Source organism: Cydia splendana, chromosome 7 (genome assembly GCF_910591565.1).
Source record: "Cydia splendana chromosome 7, ilCydSple1.2, whole genome shotgun sequence".
NCBI classification, from domain to species: Eukaryota; Metazoa; Arthropoda; class Insecta; order Lepidoptera; family Tortricidae; genus Cydia; species Cydia splendana.
The window spans coordinates 15,229,335-15,252,183 of NC_085966.1; the positions used below are offsets into that span (position 1 = coordinate 15,229,335).

Sequence of the window (22,849 nt, forward strand, 5' to 3'; positions counted from 1 at the left end):
TTTACATCATTCAATCTTAGAGGTTTTTAAATAGGTGTGCTCTTTAATTGTTGGAAAATTTATTTATTGTATTTTTATCTACCATAGTGCATTTATTTAGTGTAGTTTTAAATTAACCATAGGTTGAACGATCGTTACATACAAAGTACTAATCGTGATCTGATAGACATTACGACGGACGACCGGTCTGGCCTAGTGGGTAGTGACCCTGCCTATGAAGCCGATGATTAACTACTTTTAAAACTCATAATAGACATAATGTATAGAAACAAAATCCACAATATAATTCGTTATAATAATTATATTACAGAATGTTCTATAATCATAAAAACCTTGTTTATAACGACCATTAGGAATAATTTTACTTGTTATAACTAGTGATCGTTATCAACGTGCTGTATTGGTAGGTAGCAAAGTATGGTTGACAAAAAAACAAATACGGAAGTATTTTAAATATTCTATATTTCATAAATTATTAGATTTATATACATATTTATAATCACTTATCCAAATTATACTGAATAAACGACTAAAATTTGTTCAACAGGTTTGGCTGTCAGTCGTTCACGTGGATTGGAAAAAATCCATTTTTAATAGCTAAATGACCTTTCTACGTTAACAGAAGTCACAGGAAGGTTAATTTAAGTCTCTAAAATATTACACGCAACTATAGTTGTATTTTTATGACATTTAATGTCATTGACGTACATTGTTTTAAAAATATATTAGGGCGGAAAAGGTTTTGTACCGTAAAAAGTTATATCTAGAGGTGTAATCCCAAGATAAGTATCTATTTTATAGTTAAGAACAAAAGTGAATATTCAAATGTATTTGTTTTATCTGCCAACCATACCCTTTCCTACGAAAACTGCACGTTGATAACGATCACTAGTTATAACATACAGTTAGTATTATGAATAAAATGTAGAACTATATTTTAACGAATGATCGGGTGACATAATATAATATGATATAAATTATAATTTATAAAATAACTTACATATTCTACCTTAAGGCAGGTCGCCGTTAGGTATGACGACGAGCGAAGCGAGGAGGAGTGTTAGGTAGAACTGCAACCCTACAGCGCGCGAGCAGAGCGAGCGAAGCCTGCAGCGGCCGGCGAAGCGCCAGAACCGACTTATTTTATAATATAATAGTAGTTACATATTTTATTACCCTCTCGGTCATGAGAGGAGGCCTGTGCTCAGCAGTGGGGCGTGTATAGGCTGAATTATTATCATTATTTTGTCTGTCTCTTACAAATTCTCGGGACGGTGGGGTCGCGGACATTTGGAAGGCGTGCGTGGTTTTTATGGAAAAAGAACGTTATGTTATGAGCATTAAATAGTATACAAAGTGATCATTATACTGATTGCCTGTTATGCAAATACATTACTATGCAACTGATTTATTATTATTTCTGAAATTATGCAATTTGTTCTTATTCATTTTGTTTTTATACTAAATAATCATTTCTGCACTTCAAAATTATGCAATTAGAAGTATGCAAAATGAAAATTCGAAAATAGTTGTTATAAAAACAATACACACCCGTCGTCTAGTACCCATAGTGCCTTCGCATAGTACGTCATTAGTACAAGCTTTGCTTAGTTTGCAGCTAGGTCGGTCTGCGTTAGATTGTCCCCAAATAATTATTTATTATATTATTTTATTCATTTCAAGCCGATTTTATAAGGACGGTTTCGTAATTTTTTTTGTAAATCATGTACTAAAATGGTTGAGTTAGGTTTTCCACTTAAAATAAATACAAATTATATGAAACATAAAACATATTAAAAAAAAAAACAATATATTCAGTATATAAACTCATACACATACAAGACGCAGCTAGGATACGTACATTAATATAATCAATAGAGTCTGGCTACTCAAATATTACACAAATGTTTAGCAGGATATTCAAAAAAATCTTGGGCTGGTCACACTTTGTGTAGTAGGAATTATAGTTTTGATACTAGAAAATATTTTTGATTTTCTGTGCACAACTGTACACGTAAGGTAATTAGGCACCTACCTAAGGATATAAGTTAAATATACGTTGACGTGCACTCAAAGTCAGCTCACATAATTTCTACCACTATGTAAAGTACAGTCAACGATAAACACATATGTTAACACTTTCTTACCATATACCATTGTAACAAGGCGAAAAATGAAATGTAGTGTAAATAAGACCTAGCTCGATAATACCGTAATATTAATCCATCACCAAAAAAAATACATAAGTAGTACTATGCCAAATATGCTACCTGCTAAGTATCAAAATATTTATAGAGTACCAACCTCCTAATTTGTTTACATTTGTTTAGGAGTTGTAAACATTCGTTATACAACGCTACACGTCGACTTCGCACATTGTCGTCATTATTTACGAGCTTAAATAATAGTTTGCAAACCTTACTCAGTAGGTACCTATAGACATTATTAATATTATTTAAAATAAATCCCTTATAAACCGAAAACAATTTGAATGCATGACATAAATTGACAACTGACTTTTAGCTCTTTTTTTTAATCATAAATCATCATATCATCTTTTTTTTTTTCTTTTTTTTATTATGTAAAATACCATGGATGCATTGAATAAATGATTATGATTATGATTATGATTATAGACAATTGGTGATACAACAACGAAATATCTGTCAACAATTTTTGGCTAGCCAGACTCTAACCACTCATATTGATTTACGATATTCTTATACATAGGTACTTAAATCATTAATTTAACCAAATTACGACATTATTGGCAAATAATTTCTATCAAGCTTTAATGTTAACTATATACCTAATGATTACACTTTAAATTTACCTATTTAGTATACTTCATACATCTTTACATATTAAGTTCCAATATATTGAATGCTTGTAAATACTGAAACTAAATAGCATTCGGTAGACGGTCAGGCACGCGGTGCCTAGATGCCAATAATGCGGACGTCAATGGATGTTAATATTGGTTGATGTATTAACATATTGACATCTGTACATATATAAACAGTTCAGTTAATTACACATGGACTGGCAACACAAAGCTAAGCTTAAACTGTCGAAGGTAGGATCTTGAAATTAGGAACATTTAGGAACACATATGAATGTTTTATGTGGCAGGCGGAGGCTAGTCTTATTAATATATAAAACAGTTCCCTTACTGTATTGACGGACAACTTAAAGCTAAAACGATGAAGATAGAACCTTCTACTTTCTTTAATATTATAAAGTTAAGAAGCGATTTTTGAAACGTAACATAACAACCTAAAATGAGGTTGAAAGTAATTCACGATTTGTGGACAAGCGCAATGTTGCATAAGGAGGCTAGTTTACTTTATAAAGGTATACATCGATTACATCGTGCTCATTACAAAATCTCTTTTAGAAATAATTACAGAGGACAACGTCAACTACCGGTTCTTTCCTGTGAAAGATCGCACCTCAGTGTCGTTTAAAGTAGATGCTCACAACGATGCCCACGTCGCTCTCAGCAAATATCCTTATTTCTCCGTTCCCATGTATGAGGTATGTATTATACTTATGCTCATTGTTAAATGGAAAATAACCTTTTAGAACTTAAATATTTAACATGCTTTCAACTCCTTTAAGAGGATAGTGGACGGCTAATTATTTCACACAAACGACCCTTTTCTCTCCCCAAATAAAGATATTAGGAAACCACTTGACTCGGTCATTCGGCCAGTGAGGTAGGTACAACATTTCAGCAAAATACACATCGACAGTGCTCCTAGAGACTGTGCGGAAAGAGAAAAGCCATGGCATGTATGGGGCGCAATACATTCCAGGACTCTTCTCTTTCCGAACAGACTCACAGTTTTTTCATAACCTTACACAACTGATACCTATATTTCAGCTAGTTATTGGAGGCTGGGGAAACACAAAGAGCGTGTTTAGAAGATTAACTTGCTTGCCACGTGAAAAAGATGAAGCGGAGACACCTGGGGTCCTAAATGATCAGGAATATCGAGGATTTTGGATACGGTGGGATAATGGAAACATTTTGGTTGGACGCGAGGGAGAGGACAAGCCTTTTATGTCTTGGCAAGACCCGAAGCCTTCTCCAGTGACGTATGCGGGCGTGAGAACTACCTGGGGCTCAGATGGGAATTGGAAATTAGCAAGTACTTATGTCTTTTACGCAGCACAAACATGCTCTTTAGATATTTGCAATAGTACATGACATTAATATTGCAAATAGCCTCCTGTGCTTACTTAAATATATTTCAGAGCAAAAATAATATAGTTAAATATTGTTTTCCAGACGGCTCACGCTACAACGGCGGAAATGAACAAAGTATTGGTAAGTTGTTCAAAAACTCAAAGCTGCTCTGGTAAAATTACTAAACCAAAAAACTGTTTGTCTAGAAAGTTAAAATTGAATTTTATTATCAGACCGATTGTGTTTCACAAGTCCAAGATACAATTTTTTTATTCGGTGTGAACCGACTAACTTGGAAATTTACTAACTGGAATTCAATCAATCAAATTGTACTTTTTTACTTGCTGGTTCAAAGAAATATATTAGTGGCTTTATCTTCAATCTCTTATTGTTTAATCGAATTAGATCCACTCGGTACTTCTATTAATATGTTACTAAACTTATGCACGAATGAGTTGATGAGTATATTATTTTTAAAAGATGTTGTTCTATTTCTTTTTTAAGATGTGGCAACAAAAGTCGACGCTCGAGCTCAATACTTCCCAGTGTCGGGTAGCGCGATGCACTTTAAAGTGCGCGCGCGAAATGACGTCACGATTGAACTGACCAGTCAGTCCCGCCAAACTGACCCCATGTATGAGGTATGTGACCATTTTCGGGATTCAGGCATTTTTTTTTATTAAAGAGAAGCACAAGAACATCTTCATAAGTTTAAATTGGCGTTGAATTAATTATGAAAGTATCCGTAAGGAGATACGTTTGCAAGAACGGGAACTCAAATAAGCCCTATATTTTATTGATAATTGAACCAAGTTGAGGCAGAAAATACTCCAATTTTTTTAAAGAGTTATTAAATTAAATACGCAGGTATTTATGAGAGTTCTGGGTAATATTATAAGCAGCCATAGTTGCCGTTGTTGCTGGGTAATATTGACGCTTAAAACTGAATATATTAATATTACCAGATTGTTATTGGAGGTTGGAGTAATTCAAAGAGCGTGATCAGAAAGTACGTTTGTCACATAGCAGAGAAAGATGAACGCCAAACGCCCGAAATTCTAAACGACAAAGAGTTCCGCGAGTTCTGGTTGCGGTGGGACCATGGAAACGTCTTGGTTGGTCGAGAAAACGAGGCCCAGCCTTTCCTATCGTGGCAAGATCCTGATCCGGTGCGCGTTGCTTATGTAGGTGTGCGAACAACATGGGGCTCTACTGGCAATTGGAAATTAGCGAGTAAGTAGACAAAATGTTGACCAATCATATCATAAGATTTTACCAAGTTAACTGTCTTGATAAGCTAAGCCGGAGGGCCGACGGCCCGAAGCGTCCCCTGAGAGGCGCGCTGGCGAGGAAGTTGGAGCTTAAACACGACCCAATAGTAAAAGTGTCTTAATAAGCTCACGTCGGGCCTACGGCCTTATATCAAAGCCGTACCAATTTTTTAAAATCAGGATTGGCATCTTAGTAATTTTCAATCAAAAATGATATCCATTATGTTTTTATGTATATTAATTGGGTGCATTAAATTTGTTATAATTACTTATCATATATTATAGTTTGATATATCGTTATTTTGAATAACGTAATAAATGGCATACTACCGTAATACCTAATTAACGGTATACATAATGTTATTATTGGTATAATGGTGATAAGGTATCTTTTACACTTCGTCTAATATACATTGTCATAATTATTACATACTCTAAAGCATATTATTTGTTATAACAAGTGACTACACATAATTATTTGTGTGGCATAATAGTTGCATGACATAAATGGGTTAGGTTATGTAGTTGGAATGGTGACTCCGCACAAACGAATAACCACCTAACAAAAGGAGGGTTAGGTTAGGTTACAACTTTGACCCTCCGTAGAATAAAATACTCTGGCAAAAAAGTGGTTTAGGTTAGGTTTGAACTGCGGCCCCCGTAGAACGAAAACTGTGATAAAATTGGTTAGGTTAGGTTAGAACTGCGACCTCCCTAGAATAAAATAGCTAGCAAAAGCAGTAGGGCTGCGTACTAGTTATAAAAAGTATGTAAAACTTTACGTTATCAGTAAATTAAATATGTCAAAAAATGTTATACAATATATGTATTTATACTTGATAAAATTGTATGAAGTATTACGTTATACAAAAATATAATATAACAAATGTCATTATATAACTTGTCTATATACTATTTGTAAATTATATTACACTAGGCATTATATCAATGACAGTTTAGATGAAATCACAATATAATAAAGGAAACGTATTCTAAAAATTACATTATAACATATAATAATATATCAAATGGCGTTATAACAAATGTATGATAGTTTTTTTTATAATTATATTAAACATTACACACCCATATTAATTATAATAACATATCATGTTTTTTTCAGGTGGTTCTAATAAGGGCGCGGATAGCATTGGTAAGTGTAATGTAATGTATATCCAAACGATGCTTTAAAAAAACTGTTTCAAAAAGATTACATACTAGTTTTTCTAGATAGGTAAACCTAAGAACAATGACAACGGGTCACTTACAGTATTGTAAAAAAAGGATCATTGGGGTGACATATGTCATTCCAGTACTATTTTGTGTTATTAAGTTAAGGTTATAATATAATTAGTATGCTGTATGAAAAATACTTTAGCATGGAAATTACCACAGGAGTACAGGACAAAGTAACACAAGCACAAGTAACAATTTAGGATAAATTAACAAGGTCGAGAGGGATTACGTTTATTTCATTAGGTAACCAGATGAGCTACTCAATTGCGAAGTTAGGGCCTTGGGGAAGTAATGAATATTAGGTACGCTACAATAACAGACGTTGATGGAATTGGACCTGTTTTAAATTAAGCTTGAGTATTACCTGTAGCCAAGTTTCACAAGTTATTACACAAACCTAATATTGCCTACATCAAGCAAAACTTTTCAAAAACTAACTCCACTGTGATTTTTTGTAAAAACCTCCTCATTTAAGTCGGATAAAATGAGTCTCTTAACTTTCAAACTCGGGTAAATCCATCTGTCAGATTATGCGATTTTGGTATTAAGAAAAGGAAATTAGGTATATTACTTGCTGAGAGGGTCGAATGGATTTACCCATGGTCTAATAAAACATGGTCTTCCATTCCCAGAGTGACACGCGATTACGTCACAATAACATTGCCACTTTATTTCAACATATCATGTTACATGGGTACATTATACCTATGGTTAATAAGTTAAAATATTTCTTTATAATTTTATAATTTTCGTTTATATGTATTTTAGCTTAAATTTTACAATAACACGTCATTTTTAATTACTCGTTAGCAATATCTTCCGATTCACGAAAGAAATTTCAGACTTTCGGGTAATTCTGTTTATACTACTGGCAACACAGGATAGCGCTGTGGACATTTGACAATTCGGATCTAGATAACTTCATGCCCTGACCGTCATCCTTGTCGAACGCGTGTTAATTGTTATTTCCTTCTCGCTCAGTGTCAGCAGTCGCAGTGTTTTCCAAACTTTTCACGTCGTAAGCTTGGTAATTAATGTGTAACTGTGAATTAGTTTTTTAAACGTTTGTCTTGTATAGATAAATAAAGTTTAATTTAATACATTAGATTTGTTTTATTTTACTATGTTTCTACATGAATAACTTAAAATTAATGCCGTTAAAATAATTTTCACCGTTGGTTAAAATTCTCCCACATTTCAAAGTTTGAGAACCTGTAAACAGCATGATGACGTAGGCGCGTGTCAGTTAGGTCATACGCGAATCTCGGAATGGAGTACCAGGCGGAGTATATTATTATACCATGGGATTTACCCGAGTTTAAAGTTAAGCGACACAAACGTAGCTTACATCACCCACGTCATACAATAAACCACGACATAAATGTAATTATGTACATACATACATCATTAGGTATGTGTACCTTTAGCTCACGAGGCATGAAGCCGCTAGCTTGTAATAAAAGTATCATAAGTCATAAGATACCCGTGCATGGACTAGAAGGGTTGCAACAGTACTCGCGCACCTGCTTTCAGATGTAGCAACGGAAAACGACGTGAAGTGGCAGTTCTTCCCTATACAGGGTGATTCGCTGCGGATCAGAGTGCGCGCAAGTAACGATGCGACGATCGGACTTGCCACGCACCCCTGGGAAACCGATCCGATGTATGAGGTATCTATCTCATTTTCCAAATAGTGGTAGCCCAACGAAAATTAATTAAAAATTAAAAAACACGCCTGCGAAAAAGCGAACTGAAAAGACAAAAATAATTTTTAGTTGTGTTAGTTTAGTTGAGTAACTTAATGAATGTAAAAAATAATTAGAATATGAGTGTTTAGTGAAGGTTATAAACAACAAACGCGAAAGTTTTATGCTCATTTAGGATCGTGACTGTACCTGTGTATTTTATTTCAATTGCAGTCGGGAACCTATTAAATGGGAAAATGACAATACATCAAGGTCCCCGACTGCAATTGAAATAAAATACACAGGTACAGTCACGATCCTAAATGAGCATAAAACTTTTGCGTTTGTTGTTTATAACCTTCACTAAACACTCATATTCTAATTATTTTTTACATTCATTAAGTTACTCAACTAAACTAACACAACTAAAAATTATTTTTGTCTTTTCAGTTCGCTTTTTCGCAGGCGTGTTTTTTTAATTTTTAATTAATTTATTTTATTTTATACTTTTTAGAATTTTTACATTCATTAAGTTGAGTAACTAACACAACTAAAAAATATTTTCATCTTTTCAGTTCGCTTTCTCGAAGTCGTGTTTTTTAATTTTAATTATTTAATTAACTTTGGGGTCATGATTTCGTTACTAACCATTTGAAGTCACTTTATATTACTTTTGCGAGGGCGTCCTCAGTACAGAAAGGCACGCAGAGCGCCGCATATATCGGGCTACGCCCGACTCCTTTGGAACGCGTATAGTGCGCCACGAACGTCGGGCTACGCCCGACGCTTTGAGTGAGAGGGCACTGAAGGCGTCTTGGTAAGCGTACAGCGTGTCACGTACGTGGGCCTACGCCCCCGACACTTGGTATGAGAGAGTCGAAGGCGCCTGGCTTTGGACCGAGTGCAGCGCGCCACGTACGTCGGGCTACATCCGACTCTTTTACTATTAGGGCGCCGAAGGCGCCCGGCCTTAGAACGCGTACAACGCGCCTCGTACACGCCCGACGCTTTGAGTAAGAGGGCGCCGAAGGCGCCCGGCTTTGGTATGCGTACAGCGTGTCACGTACGTCGGACTACGCCCGACACTTTTAGTATGAGAAAGTAGAAGTCGCCTGGCTTTGGACCGCGCGCAGCGCGTCACGTACGTCGGGCTATGCCCGACTCTTTTAGTATGAGGGCGCCGAAGGCGCCCGGCTTTGGAACGCGTACAGTGCGCCACGTACGTCGGGCTACGCCCGACGCTTTGAGTATGAGGCCGGCTTTGGTAATCATACAGCGTGTCACGCTACGCCCGATACTTTTAATATGAGAGATTTGAAGGTGCCTGGCTTTGGACCGCGTGCAGCGCGCCACGAACATCGGGCTACGCCAGAACCTTTTAGTATGAGAAAGTAGAAGTCGCCTGGCTTTGGACCGCGCGCAGTGCGCCACGTATGTACGTCGGGCTACGCCCGACTCTTTTAGTATGAGGGCGCCGAAGGCGCCCGGCTTTGGAACGCGTACAACGCGCCACGTACGTCGGGCTACGCTCGACGCTTTGAGTATGAGGGCGCCGAAGGCGCCCGGCTTTGGTAAGAGTATAGCGTGTCACGTACGTCGGGCTACGCCTGACCCTTTTAGTGTGGGGGCGGCTTTGGCGCCTGGCTTTGGACCGAGTGCATATACTTGGACAAGTTGCAGGAAGCGCACATCTTTCTTACGCTCTGAGTAATGTCATCATCATAAATGTTAAAATTAAATTAAAACATACGGTTATAATGATACTTTCACGATTTGTTCTGCCAAAGTCGGTGCAGAGTTAGCTTAGAAGGACTCTGCATCGTATCGATTAATAAATAGAAGTTATATTTTAAACTTTCCGATTCCATTAGCGCAATTACGAACATGTTTTAAAAACTATGAGTAGTATGTGCCTAATATAATATAATTATATTTTTTTATACTACTACTTTACTAGAAAGTCTTCGACCAGTGTGTGTTGCCAGTGATGACATATGGAACTGAAACGTGGCCGCTTACTGTGTGCCTCATAAGAAGGCTCAAAGTCACCCAAAGGGCAATGGAGAGGGCTATGCTTGGAGTCTCTCTGCGTGATCGCATCAGAAATGAGGCCATCCGCAGCAGAACCAAAGTAACCGATGTAGCCCTCCGAATCGCTAAACTTAAGTGGCAGTGGGCGGGGCACATTGCCCGTAGAACCGATGGCCGTTGGGGCGGAAAGGTTCTCGAGTGGCGACCACGTACCGGAAGGCGCAACGTGGGTAGACCCCCCACAAGGTGGACTGACGACCTGGTAAAGGTCGCGGGAGTCCGCTGGATGCGGGTGGCGCAAGACCGGTCATTGTGGCACTCTTTGGGGGAGGCCTATGTCCAGCAGTGGACGTCCTCTGGCTGATATGATGATGATGATGATGATGATATTTTTTTATGATCAGCGGTCAAACTCTTTCCTTTTATTTTAATAAGTATCCCATTCAATAATAATATTTGGTTTTATGAGATTAGCTTCTCTTAACATATTTTGTCAATTCTTACTTTCTCAAAATGAAACTTAAACCCACATGTTGCATATATTTTATCAATTGGCTTTCAAAGCCCTTCATTTTGATACCCTACTCGATAGGTTTGCACGATATTTTTTTCTAAAGGTTGCGTAATATGGCGCATTAAGTCCGCCATATTGTTTTTATAATGACGTCATATAGCCTATGTTAGCCGGGATGACGTAAGGATTCTAATGATGTATCATTCGTCTAAATCGGTTAAGGCATTCAGAAGTTAAGGTGGAATAAAGAAACTCACATACATACAAACATGAACGCTGAAAACAATACACTCTTTTTGTTTGGGCAGTCGTGTAAAAATTGATGCTAATCACCTATTCCATTTCAGCTCGGGCAAACGTTTTTTCGTATGTTCACATGTTCTACTCTACACACCACAATTCTCCTTCTTAGTTCAATTCGATGATAAAAAAATTGTTGATTCAGACTCAGAGTTTGATTTTTACAAAATGGCGGAGCTATATATATATTCAGCTATAATTTAGGCTCGTGTAGTATATTTTATATTATATAGACTAGTATATTTAGGCGACCGGTCTGGCCTAGTGGGTAGTGACCCTGCCTGCGAAGCCGATGATCCTGGGTTCGAATCCTGGTAAGGGCATTTATTTGTGTGATGAATACAGATATTTGTTCCTGAGTCATGGGTATTTTCTATGTATATAAGTATGTATTTATCTATATAAGTATGTTTATATCGTCGCCTAGTACCCATAGTACAAGCTATGCTTAGTTTGGGGCTAGGTCGATCAGTGTAAGATGTCCCCAATATTTATTTATTTATTTATTTTCACTTTGTGCACGTACAGTCAGCATCAAAATTAACGATTATGCGAAAAATTACGAATAAATAATATATTTTGCGCCAAAAGTAGCTACTATTCTATTTTTTGTTCCTCTTATTGTTATCTGTTAATTCTTTGTCAAGACTAAACTATTTCTATTTCTATTCTCTGATAGTTTTACAATAGGATATAAGTCCCTGTATACTTAGGGCATACTGAAAATTCCTGGACTGGCCACTTAGAAAAAATAAGTTTCATCATATATCAGAATCCAGAAACTTTCAGTATGGCCCACGTATAGAACAATTGGACTGTGTGGCAGATACTTTAGAACGTGAATTGTAGAGATATAGATAAATATCTCTAGAGATTTGTAAAATAATTTCAGATTTGGCGGGTACTTGGAGCGTTGTTTTATCCGCTACTATTAATTCTGACTATACGTGTAGTACCGTAAAATGGGGTGAGTAGGCGCAAAACTGCCATTCAAACCTCGATAACATTTTATTTTTACACATGCAAACTGAATGGTGTATATAATAAGTGTTCCGGACGTTTGTATTTTAGTTTTTATTTTATTTTGGGTAGTTCTATTTCATAACTTTGACGATAAACAGAAAATCCCACCTCACCCTCGTAATTGGGGTGAGATGGGTTCTCGTACAAAGGTGATTTTGGAAGATTGTTGGATTGATTTTTTTTATTATGAGTATTACTATAGCTCCATTTTAAATTATTTTTGAAGCAGTAGCCTTAAAATCCCATCTCACCCCCCTTTCATTCCTTCTCTCCTCATTCATAACCCAACTCTCCCCGCGAACCCTATTCACCCCATTTTACGGTAATTAATATATTTACAGGTAGTCCTCGGAGGCTGGAGAAACACTAAGAGCGTGCTCAGAAGATTTTGCTGTACGAACCCTGATAAAGCCAGAGCAGAAACCAAAGGGATATTAAAGACCGGAGATTCGCGAGGGTTCTGGGTGCGCTGGGACGGCGGGAACTTCATGGCTGGGCGAGAAGGCGAGACCAAACCCTTCATATCGTGGCGAGACCCTGACCCCTTTCCTGTGGCTTTCATGGGCGTGCACACTGGATATGGTTCTAAGGGCGTCTGGGAGATTGAAAGTACGGCAACCTTTTTTGTTTATCGTCTAGAAGACTCTAGAGCACAATTTTTTGTCCTTCCTTATGAGCGAAAACATAATAATAGGCTGGCATATTAAAATTACGATTTGCTGTTGATTACATCAATTAAAATTTGCAATACAAACATTAATTAACATAGGATTGAGTCTGGGATATGTTTTTATCTTTCAGTTGTGATTTTTATAAATCTGGAGGCATATTCTGATGGCACATATGTAACTTTTGATACTGACCCAGATCAACCTGTTATTACAATCAGAATACCATTTTTTTAACAAGCAGATACGTCTGCGCTCAGAATACGCTTCCTGTTTTGTACTGATTTGCGACAAGGAAAAATATAAACACCCACATGGGGATTTTTTTCAGATACTTCTACAAAAGACGTCATAGTTTCAAATAGTAATGGTAAGTAAATTATTACAAAATTGTCCTTGTGTAATTACCCACACCACTATTCCTAGCATAAATATAATATTTATAGCTTGTATGCAGCTCATGCATAAAATAATTAAAGTAAGATAAGGAGCATTTTAAGCAGTCAATATTTGACGTGATTACCATTGGTATCTAGCTGGATCTTTTGTCGGAACAATTGATTTAAAGAATCGTAGAAAAAACAAAATCAGGTATCAGGTAGCTCATGGTTGCAATAATATTTGGTGTTTCTTCCAGAACACATATTTAAGCCAATGGTGTGCGCATCAACGCTGACGCGCCTTCGTCAGGGCACCGCCTGCGCAGGGCAGACTGTCTTTGAGGAAAACTTCGACACTCTACGCGAAGACATCTGGGAAGTGCAACAATACGTGCCAGTCGACCACCCTGTAAGTACTGGACACTTACGTATCTGGAACACCGAGCAAACTGATTTTGTAATTGGCGCACTATAACATTCAGACTTAGACTGGAAAACTTACAGGCCATCTCACGACTTGATTTTTTTAGACAGAAAACTATAAATGAAACCTCTCTTTCAGTTAAAAACTCTGTCGCTTCTGATTGGTGAATTATGTCAGTCCAGCTTGAGAAATCAGAATAAATAAATTACGGAATAAATTAAGTAACGATGATCAGCCGTGAGATTGTGGCTTGGCTGAGGAATTCATGTAATTAGTTGTGAGCACGATTCATGAATAAACTGTAATCCACCTCAGTAGGTTAAAACACTCGCTATTTAGGTACCGTTTGAATCTTATTCTTGACTTCACAGGAGCTGCCATTCGTGTCATATCAGCGTTCCACGGTGTCTGTGAAGAATGGGTACCTCCGTATTGCTCCAAAGCTTCAGCAAAACCAGCCAGGTTTTACCCACTCCAGCATGTTTGACTCCTTGGATTTATATAAAGGGTAAATTATGTTTTAATAATGAAGAAACTGCTATCCTCACACCTGAGGATGCCGAAGACCGGGCAAAGTGGAGAAGATTGAGTAGGAAAGCGAACCCTGGCCGGAAAAAGACAAGGTTGAAGAAGAAGAAGAATAAATAAACTGCTAAAGACTATAGGCAAAGTATCAATAGAAAAAAAAATTACGATCTTCTTCTGTCATCCGGCCGTTGCCAGCTGCTGCTGTAATATTATCTTATAGCTTATATTCTAGCCTATATAAAGCGTATGAAAATCCAATATTCAATGTGATGTGGTTCTTGCTTTCAAATGCTATTATGTTTGTATGATATTCAAATCAACATTTACAAAACTGCATTGTACAGTACCTACATTTCTCCAAAATCCAAATATTCATATTTTTGGGGTCGGATCTGTTAGTCCTTGTACTCCGTTGTTTTAGATGCACATCGGGGCAATCCAGTTCATGCTACGTAGAAGCCAGCGATGGTTCTTCAGTTATCCCGCCTGTGATTGGAGGCCGCATTATAAGTAGATCAAGCTTTGCCTTCACTTATGGCATCGTCAGTGTTCGGGCCAAACTGCCTAAGGGAGACTGGATTTACCCAGGTCAGTTTAAGACGAAACAGGAGCTGAGTATTAAATATTTTAGGTAAATATACCCGTCTCGCTAACGGAAGAGGCACCTACTAAAAGTAGTGCGATAAGGACAAGGCGAAAAATCCTGCGTATAAATCTCAAAAATCGAGGTTTCGTACTCCTCTGTTTCCTCCTCCAAAACTTAACCAATCGTAACCAAATTTGGAAATCTAAATGATTATGAAATTATCTGTGTCGGACCGTTTTGCTTTTTTGGCTAATTGATATCAGTTTTGAATGCCACGCCTCTCATTGCGGCATAGTCAATTAGGCCATTTTGGGCACTTTTGAAGGGCTCTAGCGCCTTAAAAAACAAAAATATCAAAAAAAGCAAAACGGTCCGACACAGATATTGACAATATTAATCTGTGTTGAAAAAATCATTGCTCTAGCTTCAAAAACCACGGACGAAAACGAGGAGTACGTTTGTATGGAGAAATGACCACTCCCGTTGGCTCTTAAGAAGGCAATCTGTTAAATAGGAGGTGCCTCAAGTGATTGTATGAAAGCCTTTGTAAAAAAAAAACCTATAATTCATGTATCCCTATCCTCAAAAGTCTCTGTCAAAGGCATCAAGCTCGTCTAGCCATTTCCGACGAGGTATATCGTGACGCCTTATAATTTGTGGGACCCGGCTGTTTTAGGTGGCTGATACGTGGAAGAATAAGAGGCAGGCCTTTACCCAGCAGGGGGCAATATGGGCTCATAATAATAAATAATAATTAAAGTAATTTAATAATTAATGTAACTTAACAACATATTAGGTGCGTCTTTATACATGTACAATTGTACATACACACCTGCTTCAAAAAGGTATAAGTTACTTTCTCATATTTACATTTATTATATTATATTATGCGAATTTCGCATTTATTTCTAGGTATTCCACTTTACTAATATTTATCGTACATGCTCGTTCCGCCGGTTAGGTTAGCTATTTTTTTAACTTACTTTGATGTTTAATTTTGGCGTAGACATATTATTAGTTGTTTGATAAGGATCTCTGTAATAAGTTCTGTAGGTTCTGTACATATGTATAGTAATATATGCTTATAATATTATCATAATTAAACATCTATCTAAGGGTAGAACAACATCGACTATGAAAATAAAGTCAAAAATTATAAACAAACCTATCTGATAAATAAATAATTTGTATTTGTTAAAGAGATATTATTGGAATCATTCTCAAAGAAGTTTGTCTACGGAACAAAGAATTCTGGAATGTTGAAGATAGCGTGCGCCCGAGGCAATGAAGAGCTAAAGAAAGGAACCACCCAGTACGGCAATAAGGTATTGTTGTGTTTTGGTAATTAAGCAAACCTATTTATTTTATAATTAGTAAAGTAAACGATGTTATTAAATTAAACGTAAAATTGGTAAGTAAGTTGTATGCAAAAAAATTGGATGGCTGGTTTAAGATCTGGTGAAATTAATTCTTTATTTGGCAACCAATGATACTGCAAATGCAGCACTCGCGGTTTCTGACTAAGATCTGATGGTGGAAAACTAAGGTAGCATAGGAACTCTGTAATAAAAAAATCTCATTGAGTTTGGGCGTGTTGGATTTGTTTTTATGAGCAATAATAGACGAGACAGTTATACTTATCACAGTGATGCCGTTTCTGCATAGGCGTACGAGTGAGTGAGAAAACCGGAAAACGAGTCGATGTGATAACCTGCTTTCAAAGAAAAATGCAAGCAGATATAAAAAAAAAATTGACATAATAATCTAAAGAACTAATCCTGCCGCCTTATTAGGCGATCAAAGTATTTACAATAAATAATTTAAAAATTTAAGGTGCTGTACAGCGGCCCTGTTATCGACACAAAGTGTCACGACTCACTGCTGGTCACCAAAAAGTCAGAAAAGTTTTGGGGTGATGATTTCCATGTGTATTCTCTGAAGTGGACACCAGGTAAGGAACACTATAATGAGCAGACATCGTAAATTTTATAGCATTTTTGGTGCAGCGGAGTGGTGTTAACGGAATTGGTATATATAATTCCAACTGAAATGGTAAATTAAGATTAATATTAACGTAGTTAACGCTAATTAATCATTAGCGTTGAAATTTTTTATACTAATTCCGTTAACGCAACTCCGCTGCACCGAAGATACTATAAAATTTACGATGTCTGATACTGAGATTCCCAATTTTTGCAGTTTCTGAATAGTTTGACTGTTCAAAAATACCTTTGGCATCATTCTATCACATCGCCCACACGTATAAAATGCCCAATGAAAGCAAGCAAGCTGTTCTGGATTTGTAATATCACATTCATATTTACTTTTTTGCAGATAATTTGATTTTATCGGTGGACGGCGAAGAGTATGCACGCGTGGATCCTGGCAGCGACGGCTTGCGCGCGCGTCTTCCAAAGACCTGCGCTGGACCACACGAATCAGGGATGGCCCCTTTTGATGACCATGTGAGTGGGTCTATCCACATAAATTGGATGGTTAACTTTTACAAACTGCGAGATGAGTCAAAGATAATAATCATCACTATTACGCTATCACGCTAAGATTCTTGGCGTTGTTCAGGTTTTTGCCACGGCTCATAGGAGCCCGGGGTTTGGTTGGTAACTAATTTCAAAAATTGGCTAGTTTTTACGAAAGCGACTTCCAACCCAGATGGGAAACTAGGCCTTATTGGGAATAGTCCTGTTTCCTCACGCTGTTTCCTTCACCGAAAAGCGACTGGTAAATATCAAATGATATATCAAACATAAGTTTCGAAATACTCATTGGTACCAGCCGGGGTTAGTGACCTCCGGGTGGAATATCGCACGCATGAGCAGAAGATAATATTATAATTATGTATGGCAGAAGATAATATTATAATTATGTATGTCAAATTTTAATTTCGATCCCAACATTGACCTCCGCAAAAGTTCGGAAAGCACAAAAATAACACATACATATCTCTTCCAGTTCTACATAACCCTAGGGTTGGCTGCAGGTGGTCACTCGGAATTCCCTGACGCGTGCGTTACGAAGGACAATCACCCAAAACCGTGGAAAAACCAGGCGTCGAAGGCAACCCTGAACTTCTGGAACGACATCGACGCGTGGCGAGATACGTGGGATCAACCGGAGATGTTGATTGACTATGTGAAAGTAGTTGCATTGTAAACATATTTAGCTTGACTGAGAATAAATAATTAGACAAAAAAAAATATCTACTAAATATACTCGGGCAAACCCACTTTGTCAGTTTCAGCATAGCACACCTCTATGTAGACTAAATCGAAATTTCAAACTTAATTTTTATTTTTCTTTCAAAGTGAACCAATGCCCGGAACTCCGCTGTTTTATATACTACGAACACACAGCTATCATACAAGACCAAATTCAAGCCTAAAACTCCTGAAAACGTTTCAGCATAGCACACCTGTAAATTCACTAAATCGAAATTTCAAACTTAATTTTTATTTTTCTTGCATAGTGAACCAATGCCCGTAGCTCCGCTGTTTTATATACTACGAACACACAGCTATCATACAAGACCAAATTCAAGCCTAAATCTGCTGAAAACGTTTCAGCATAGCACACCTGTTAATTGAATAAATCGAAATTTCAAACTTAATTTTTTTTTTCAAAGTGAACCAATTCCCGGAACTCCGCTGTTTTATATACTTCGAACACACAGCTATCATACAAATTCAAGCCTAAAACTCCTGAAAACGTTTCAGCATAGCACACCTCTATGTAGACTAAATCGAAATTTCAAACTTAATTTTTATTTTTCTTTGAAAGTGAACCAATGCCCGGAACTCCGCTGTTTTATATACTACGAACACACAGCTATCATACAAAACCAAATTCAAGCCTAAAACTTCTGAAAACGTTTCAGCATAGCACACCTGTAAATTGACTAAATCGAAATTTCAAACGTAGATTTTATTTTTCTTTCAAAGTGAAACAATGCCCGGAACTCCGCTGTTTTATATACTGCGAACACACAGCTATCATACAAGACCAAATTCAAGCCTAAAACTCATGAAAACGTTTCAGCATAGCACACCTCTATGTAGACTGAATCGAAATTTCAAACTTAATTTTTATTTTTCTTTCAAAGTGAACGAATGCCCGGAACTCCGCTGTTTTATATACTTCGAACACACAGCTATCATACAAGACCAAATTCAAGCCTAAAACTCCTGAAAACGTTTCAGCATAGCACACCTCTAAGTAGACTAAATCGAAATTTCAAACTTAATTTTTATTTTTCTTTCAAAGTGAATCAATGCCCGGAACTCCGCTGTTTTATATACTACGAACACACAGCTATCATACAAAACCAAACTCAAGCCTAAAACTTCTGAAAACGTTTCAGCATAGCATACCTGTAAATTTACTAAATCGAAATTTCAAACTTAGTTTTTATTTATCTTTCAAAGTGAAACAATGCCCGGAACTCCGCTGTTTTATATACTGCGAACACACAGCTATCATACAAGACCAAATTCAAGCCTAAAACACCTGAAAACGTTTCAGCATAGCACACCTGTAAATTCACTAAATCGAAATTTCAAACTTAATTTTTATTTTTCTTTCAAAGTGAACCAATGCCCGGAACTCCGCTGTTTTATATACTACGAACACACAGCTATCATACAAAACCAAATTCAAGCCTAAAACTTCTGAAAACGTTTCAGCATAGTGTTATGTATAGATATGTGGGTACTTATAATATGTATGCATACCGTTAGTCGGAATAAAGCATCAGCTGTGTTAGCGTACTCTCGTTGTTTTAATTATCAAATACTTCATTGGCGACTTCGGAAAACAAGTTTTAAAGCTATTTATCGCAATAATAGCCTGTGAGACGCGTGCGAAATAATAAAAAAAATGTCTATCGGTAAAATTCGCGAGTTCGACATCGAAAATGGCAGTTGGGACTTGTACTGTGAGCGACTTGAAATGTATTTTAAAGCTAATTCTGTGACGACCGATAAGCAGTTATCAACGTTAATTGCGGTGGTTGGTGATCGGTGTTATGAGTTAATGACAAATTTGGCGAGTCCGAAAAAGCCATCGGAGTTATCTTTCACGGAGTTGGTAGCGTTGGTGCAAAAACATTTCATTTCATTTCATTTCATTTATTGCAGAACCATGGTTACATTAAGGTATTACATTTGTATTAAGTGCATGCATGGTTACCCTGTCAGGGCATAGCAACATATATTCTAAGACTAATTACTAAATATACATAATTACATAGTCAAACATAAAGTCGCATTCAAGTAAGTAAACAATAGAAATTCATTACAATTAAAATAAAGGAATAATACAGGTACAGATTTAAGTAAAATTTTAAGACATAATCATAGTTGTTTGAAATAAAATAAAAATAAAAGTAATATAAAATAGTACATTTAAATTGAAATTCATTTATGGTTAAATTGATAAGATTCATAAAAGGGTCCAAATTCATAAGTACGTTATCCACATTTTATTATAATACATTTACAAGTGATTAGCACATTTATTTATAAACTAACAAAGTAATTCCTAGATCAAATCATATATTTATATCTGTCATAAACTCTTCGACTGAGTAGTAGGCTTTTGAGGTTAAGAAGGTCTTCAGCCTATTCTTGTACACGTTAAAATCAGTCTCGTTCTTAATATCTATTGGGAGCTTATTATATATTTGTATACACCTATAGTATGGTCCGACTTTGTACATATGAATTCTATGAGGCGGAAGGACTAAGTTGTTACGGCGGCGCGTACTTTTTGTAAATTCGAACATATCGATGTGTTTTCTGACAAACAATCCATTGACAAATAAACATTTAAAGCCGAAGCCATCCATAATGGCCGAACGATACCGTTTTCGGCTTAGAAGGCAAGCGGCGGGCGAGTCCATATCGCAGTACATAGCGGAGCTAAAGAAGTTGGCGCGAGCTTGCGATTTTAAAGAGACCTTAGCGGACAACCTTCGAGACCAGTTGGTATGCGGCGTGAGTGGGGACGTTATACGGCAACGGCTGTTTGCGGAGGAGGATTTGACGTATGCTAAGGCGGTGACCTAGGCATGTTCATTGGAGGCGGCGGAGCGTGATGCAGCAATTATGACGGGCGGCGGCAGTCGAGCAGCCGGAGAGCCCGCGGGAGCGGTGCATCGCGTGGCTAGCGGGGACGGCGCGGGGCGCGGGGCTGGGCGGCGGCCGCCAGCGCAGCGCCAGCAGCGGGAAACAGGTTTTAGTGCGCGGGGAACAGCTGCACTTGCAGGCGGTGCAACGCCTTGTACTGCCTGCGGCGCCACTAACCATTGTTTATCGACGTGCAAGTTCAAAGAATATATATATAGTATGTGTCGCAAGACGGGGCATTTACGTCGAATGTGTCCCAAGAGGTCATCTGGCAATGAAAGAGCGGCTCGAGGGCGCAATGGCGGTCGGCCGCGGACCTATTTTGTTACCGGAGAGGATAGCGAAGGAGAAACTGAATCGGAGGAGGAGGAGGAAGCGTTGTACAAAGTTTCATTAAGCCAATACAAGCCGGTGAGTTTACCTATGTGTGTAAATGGACAACAATTAATAATGGAAATTGATACCGGGGCGGCTGGTTCATTTATTAGCAAAGAAACTTACGAACTATATTTTAGGAATGAGACTCTAAAAAAACCAAGTAGTGTATTCAGATTTTACGACCGCACTAAAATGAAAACATATGGTGTAATTACAGTGCCAGTAACTTATGGTTCAATTACAAAGAATTTGGACTTATATGTTGTAGAACAGGGTGAAACCAGTTTGTTAGGCAGAGAGTGGCTGGCCGAATTACGGTTAGCAATGTCAATTCCGTTAGCAGTGTTAATAGCGATTTAAATGTAATTCTCGACAGATATAAGGAAGTTTTCGATGGGGGACTCGGGTGCTACAACGGTGGGACGGCCACGCTGCGCGTGCGCGAGGGTGCAGCGCCGGTGTACCGGCGCGCGCGACCGCTGCCGTTCGCGCTGCGGGGCCGCGTCGACGCCGAGCTGGACGCCATGCTGCGGAGCGGCGTCATCGAGCCCGTTGACTGCGCCGACTGGGCGACTCCCCTGGTGCCGGTATCTAAGAAGGATGGAGGTTTGAGAGTGTGCGCCGACTTTAAGGTGACGCTTAATCCGGTTCTTAAGGTAGATAGGTATCCGTTGCCGAAAGTTGAGGAATTGTTTGCGAACTTATCGGGGGGAGAATTGTTTACAAAAATAGACTTGTCACAGGCGTATAATCAGATTTGTTTGTCGGAGGATTCAAACATATTAACAGTTATTAATACTCACCGGGGGCTTTTTAAGTACAATAGGCTTCCGTATGGCTTGTCATCAAGTTCGGGTATATTTTGCAGAATAAGTGAGTCAATAGTGAGGGATATTCCTAATGCTCAGAGTTTTTGTGACGATATATTGATATAATTTCATTGTTTTTACCTTTAATTCCGACGTTTCAGCTGAGTTGCACCAGCTGTGGTCACGGAAAGACTGACGTCCCAACAGCTGGTGCAACTCAGCTGAAACGTCGGAATTAAAGGTAAAAACAATGAAATTATATCGCGGTAGACCCGTTTGTGTAATTAAATATGTGTACAAAACGCGAGAGTTTAAAGTGCTATATATTGATATTTGGAAAAACTCGGGAGGATCACTTATCTACGTTAGAAGCTGTATTGAAGAAATTAAGGCACTTAGGTTTAAAGTTAAAGAAAAGCAAGTGCACATTTCTTGCCGATGAGGTCTGTTATTTAGGGTTTGTGGTTAGCAAAGACGGGATAAAACCAGACCCTAACAAGGTCGCGGCTGTAGCAAAAATGCCACCACCATCGTGCGTGACCGAGGTGCGATCGTTCTTGGGTATGGTTAATTTCTATTCTAAGTTCATTCCTAACGCGAGCGATATTTTGGACCCCATACATAGCTTGCTACGGAAAGGTGCGCGGTGGAATTGGACCACAAATTGCGATGAGGCTTTTAATA

At 37.9% G+C, this 22,849-nt stretch overlaps 1 protein-coding gene across 1 annotated transcript in view; it reads left to right on the forward strand.

The window, feature by feature from the left end:
- LOC134792233 (uncharacterized) overlaps window positions 1-18,017 on the forward strand; it is an 89,312-nt gene extending 71,295 nt beyond the window's left edge. The window contains exons 15-29 of the mRNA XM_063763496.1: window positions 3,891-4,154; window positions 4,295-4,333; window positions 4,697-4,833; window positions 5,158-5,425; window positions 6,587-6,616; window positions 8,233-8,369; window positions 12,594-12,861; window positions 13,252-13,290; window positions 13,558-13,709; window positions 14,096-14,232; window positions 14,674-14,840; window positions 16,039-16,163; window positions 16,672-16,789; window positions 17,173-17,303; window positions 17,809-18,017. Of these exons, the coding sequence (XP_063619566.1) occupies window positions 3,891-4,154; window positions 4,295-4,333; window positions 4,697-4,833; window positions 5,158-5,425; window positions 6,587-6,616; window positions 8,233-8,369; window positions 12,594-12,861; window positions 13,252-13,290; window positions 13,558-13,709; window positions 14,096-14,232; window positions 14,674-14,840; window positions 16,039-16,163; window positions 16,672-16,789; window positions 17,173-17,303; window positions 17,809-18,009 (2,213 nt within the window). The 3' untranslated portion in view covers window positions 18,010-18,017. The remainder of the gene's footprint in view (window positions 1-3,890; window positions 4,155-4,294; window positions 4,334-4,696; window positions 4,834-5,157; window positions 5,426-6,586; window positions 6,617-8,232; window positions 8,370-12,593; window positions 12,862-13,251; window positions 13,291-13,557; window positions 13,710-14,095; window positions 14,233-14,673; window positions 14,841-16,038; window positions 16,164-16,671; window positions 16,790-17,172; window positions 17,304-17,808) is intronic.
- Window positions 18,018-22,849: the final 4,832 nt, after the last annotated feature.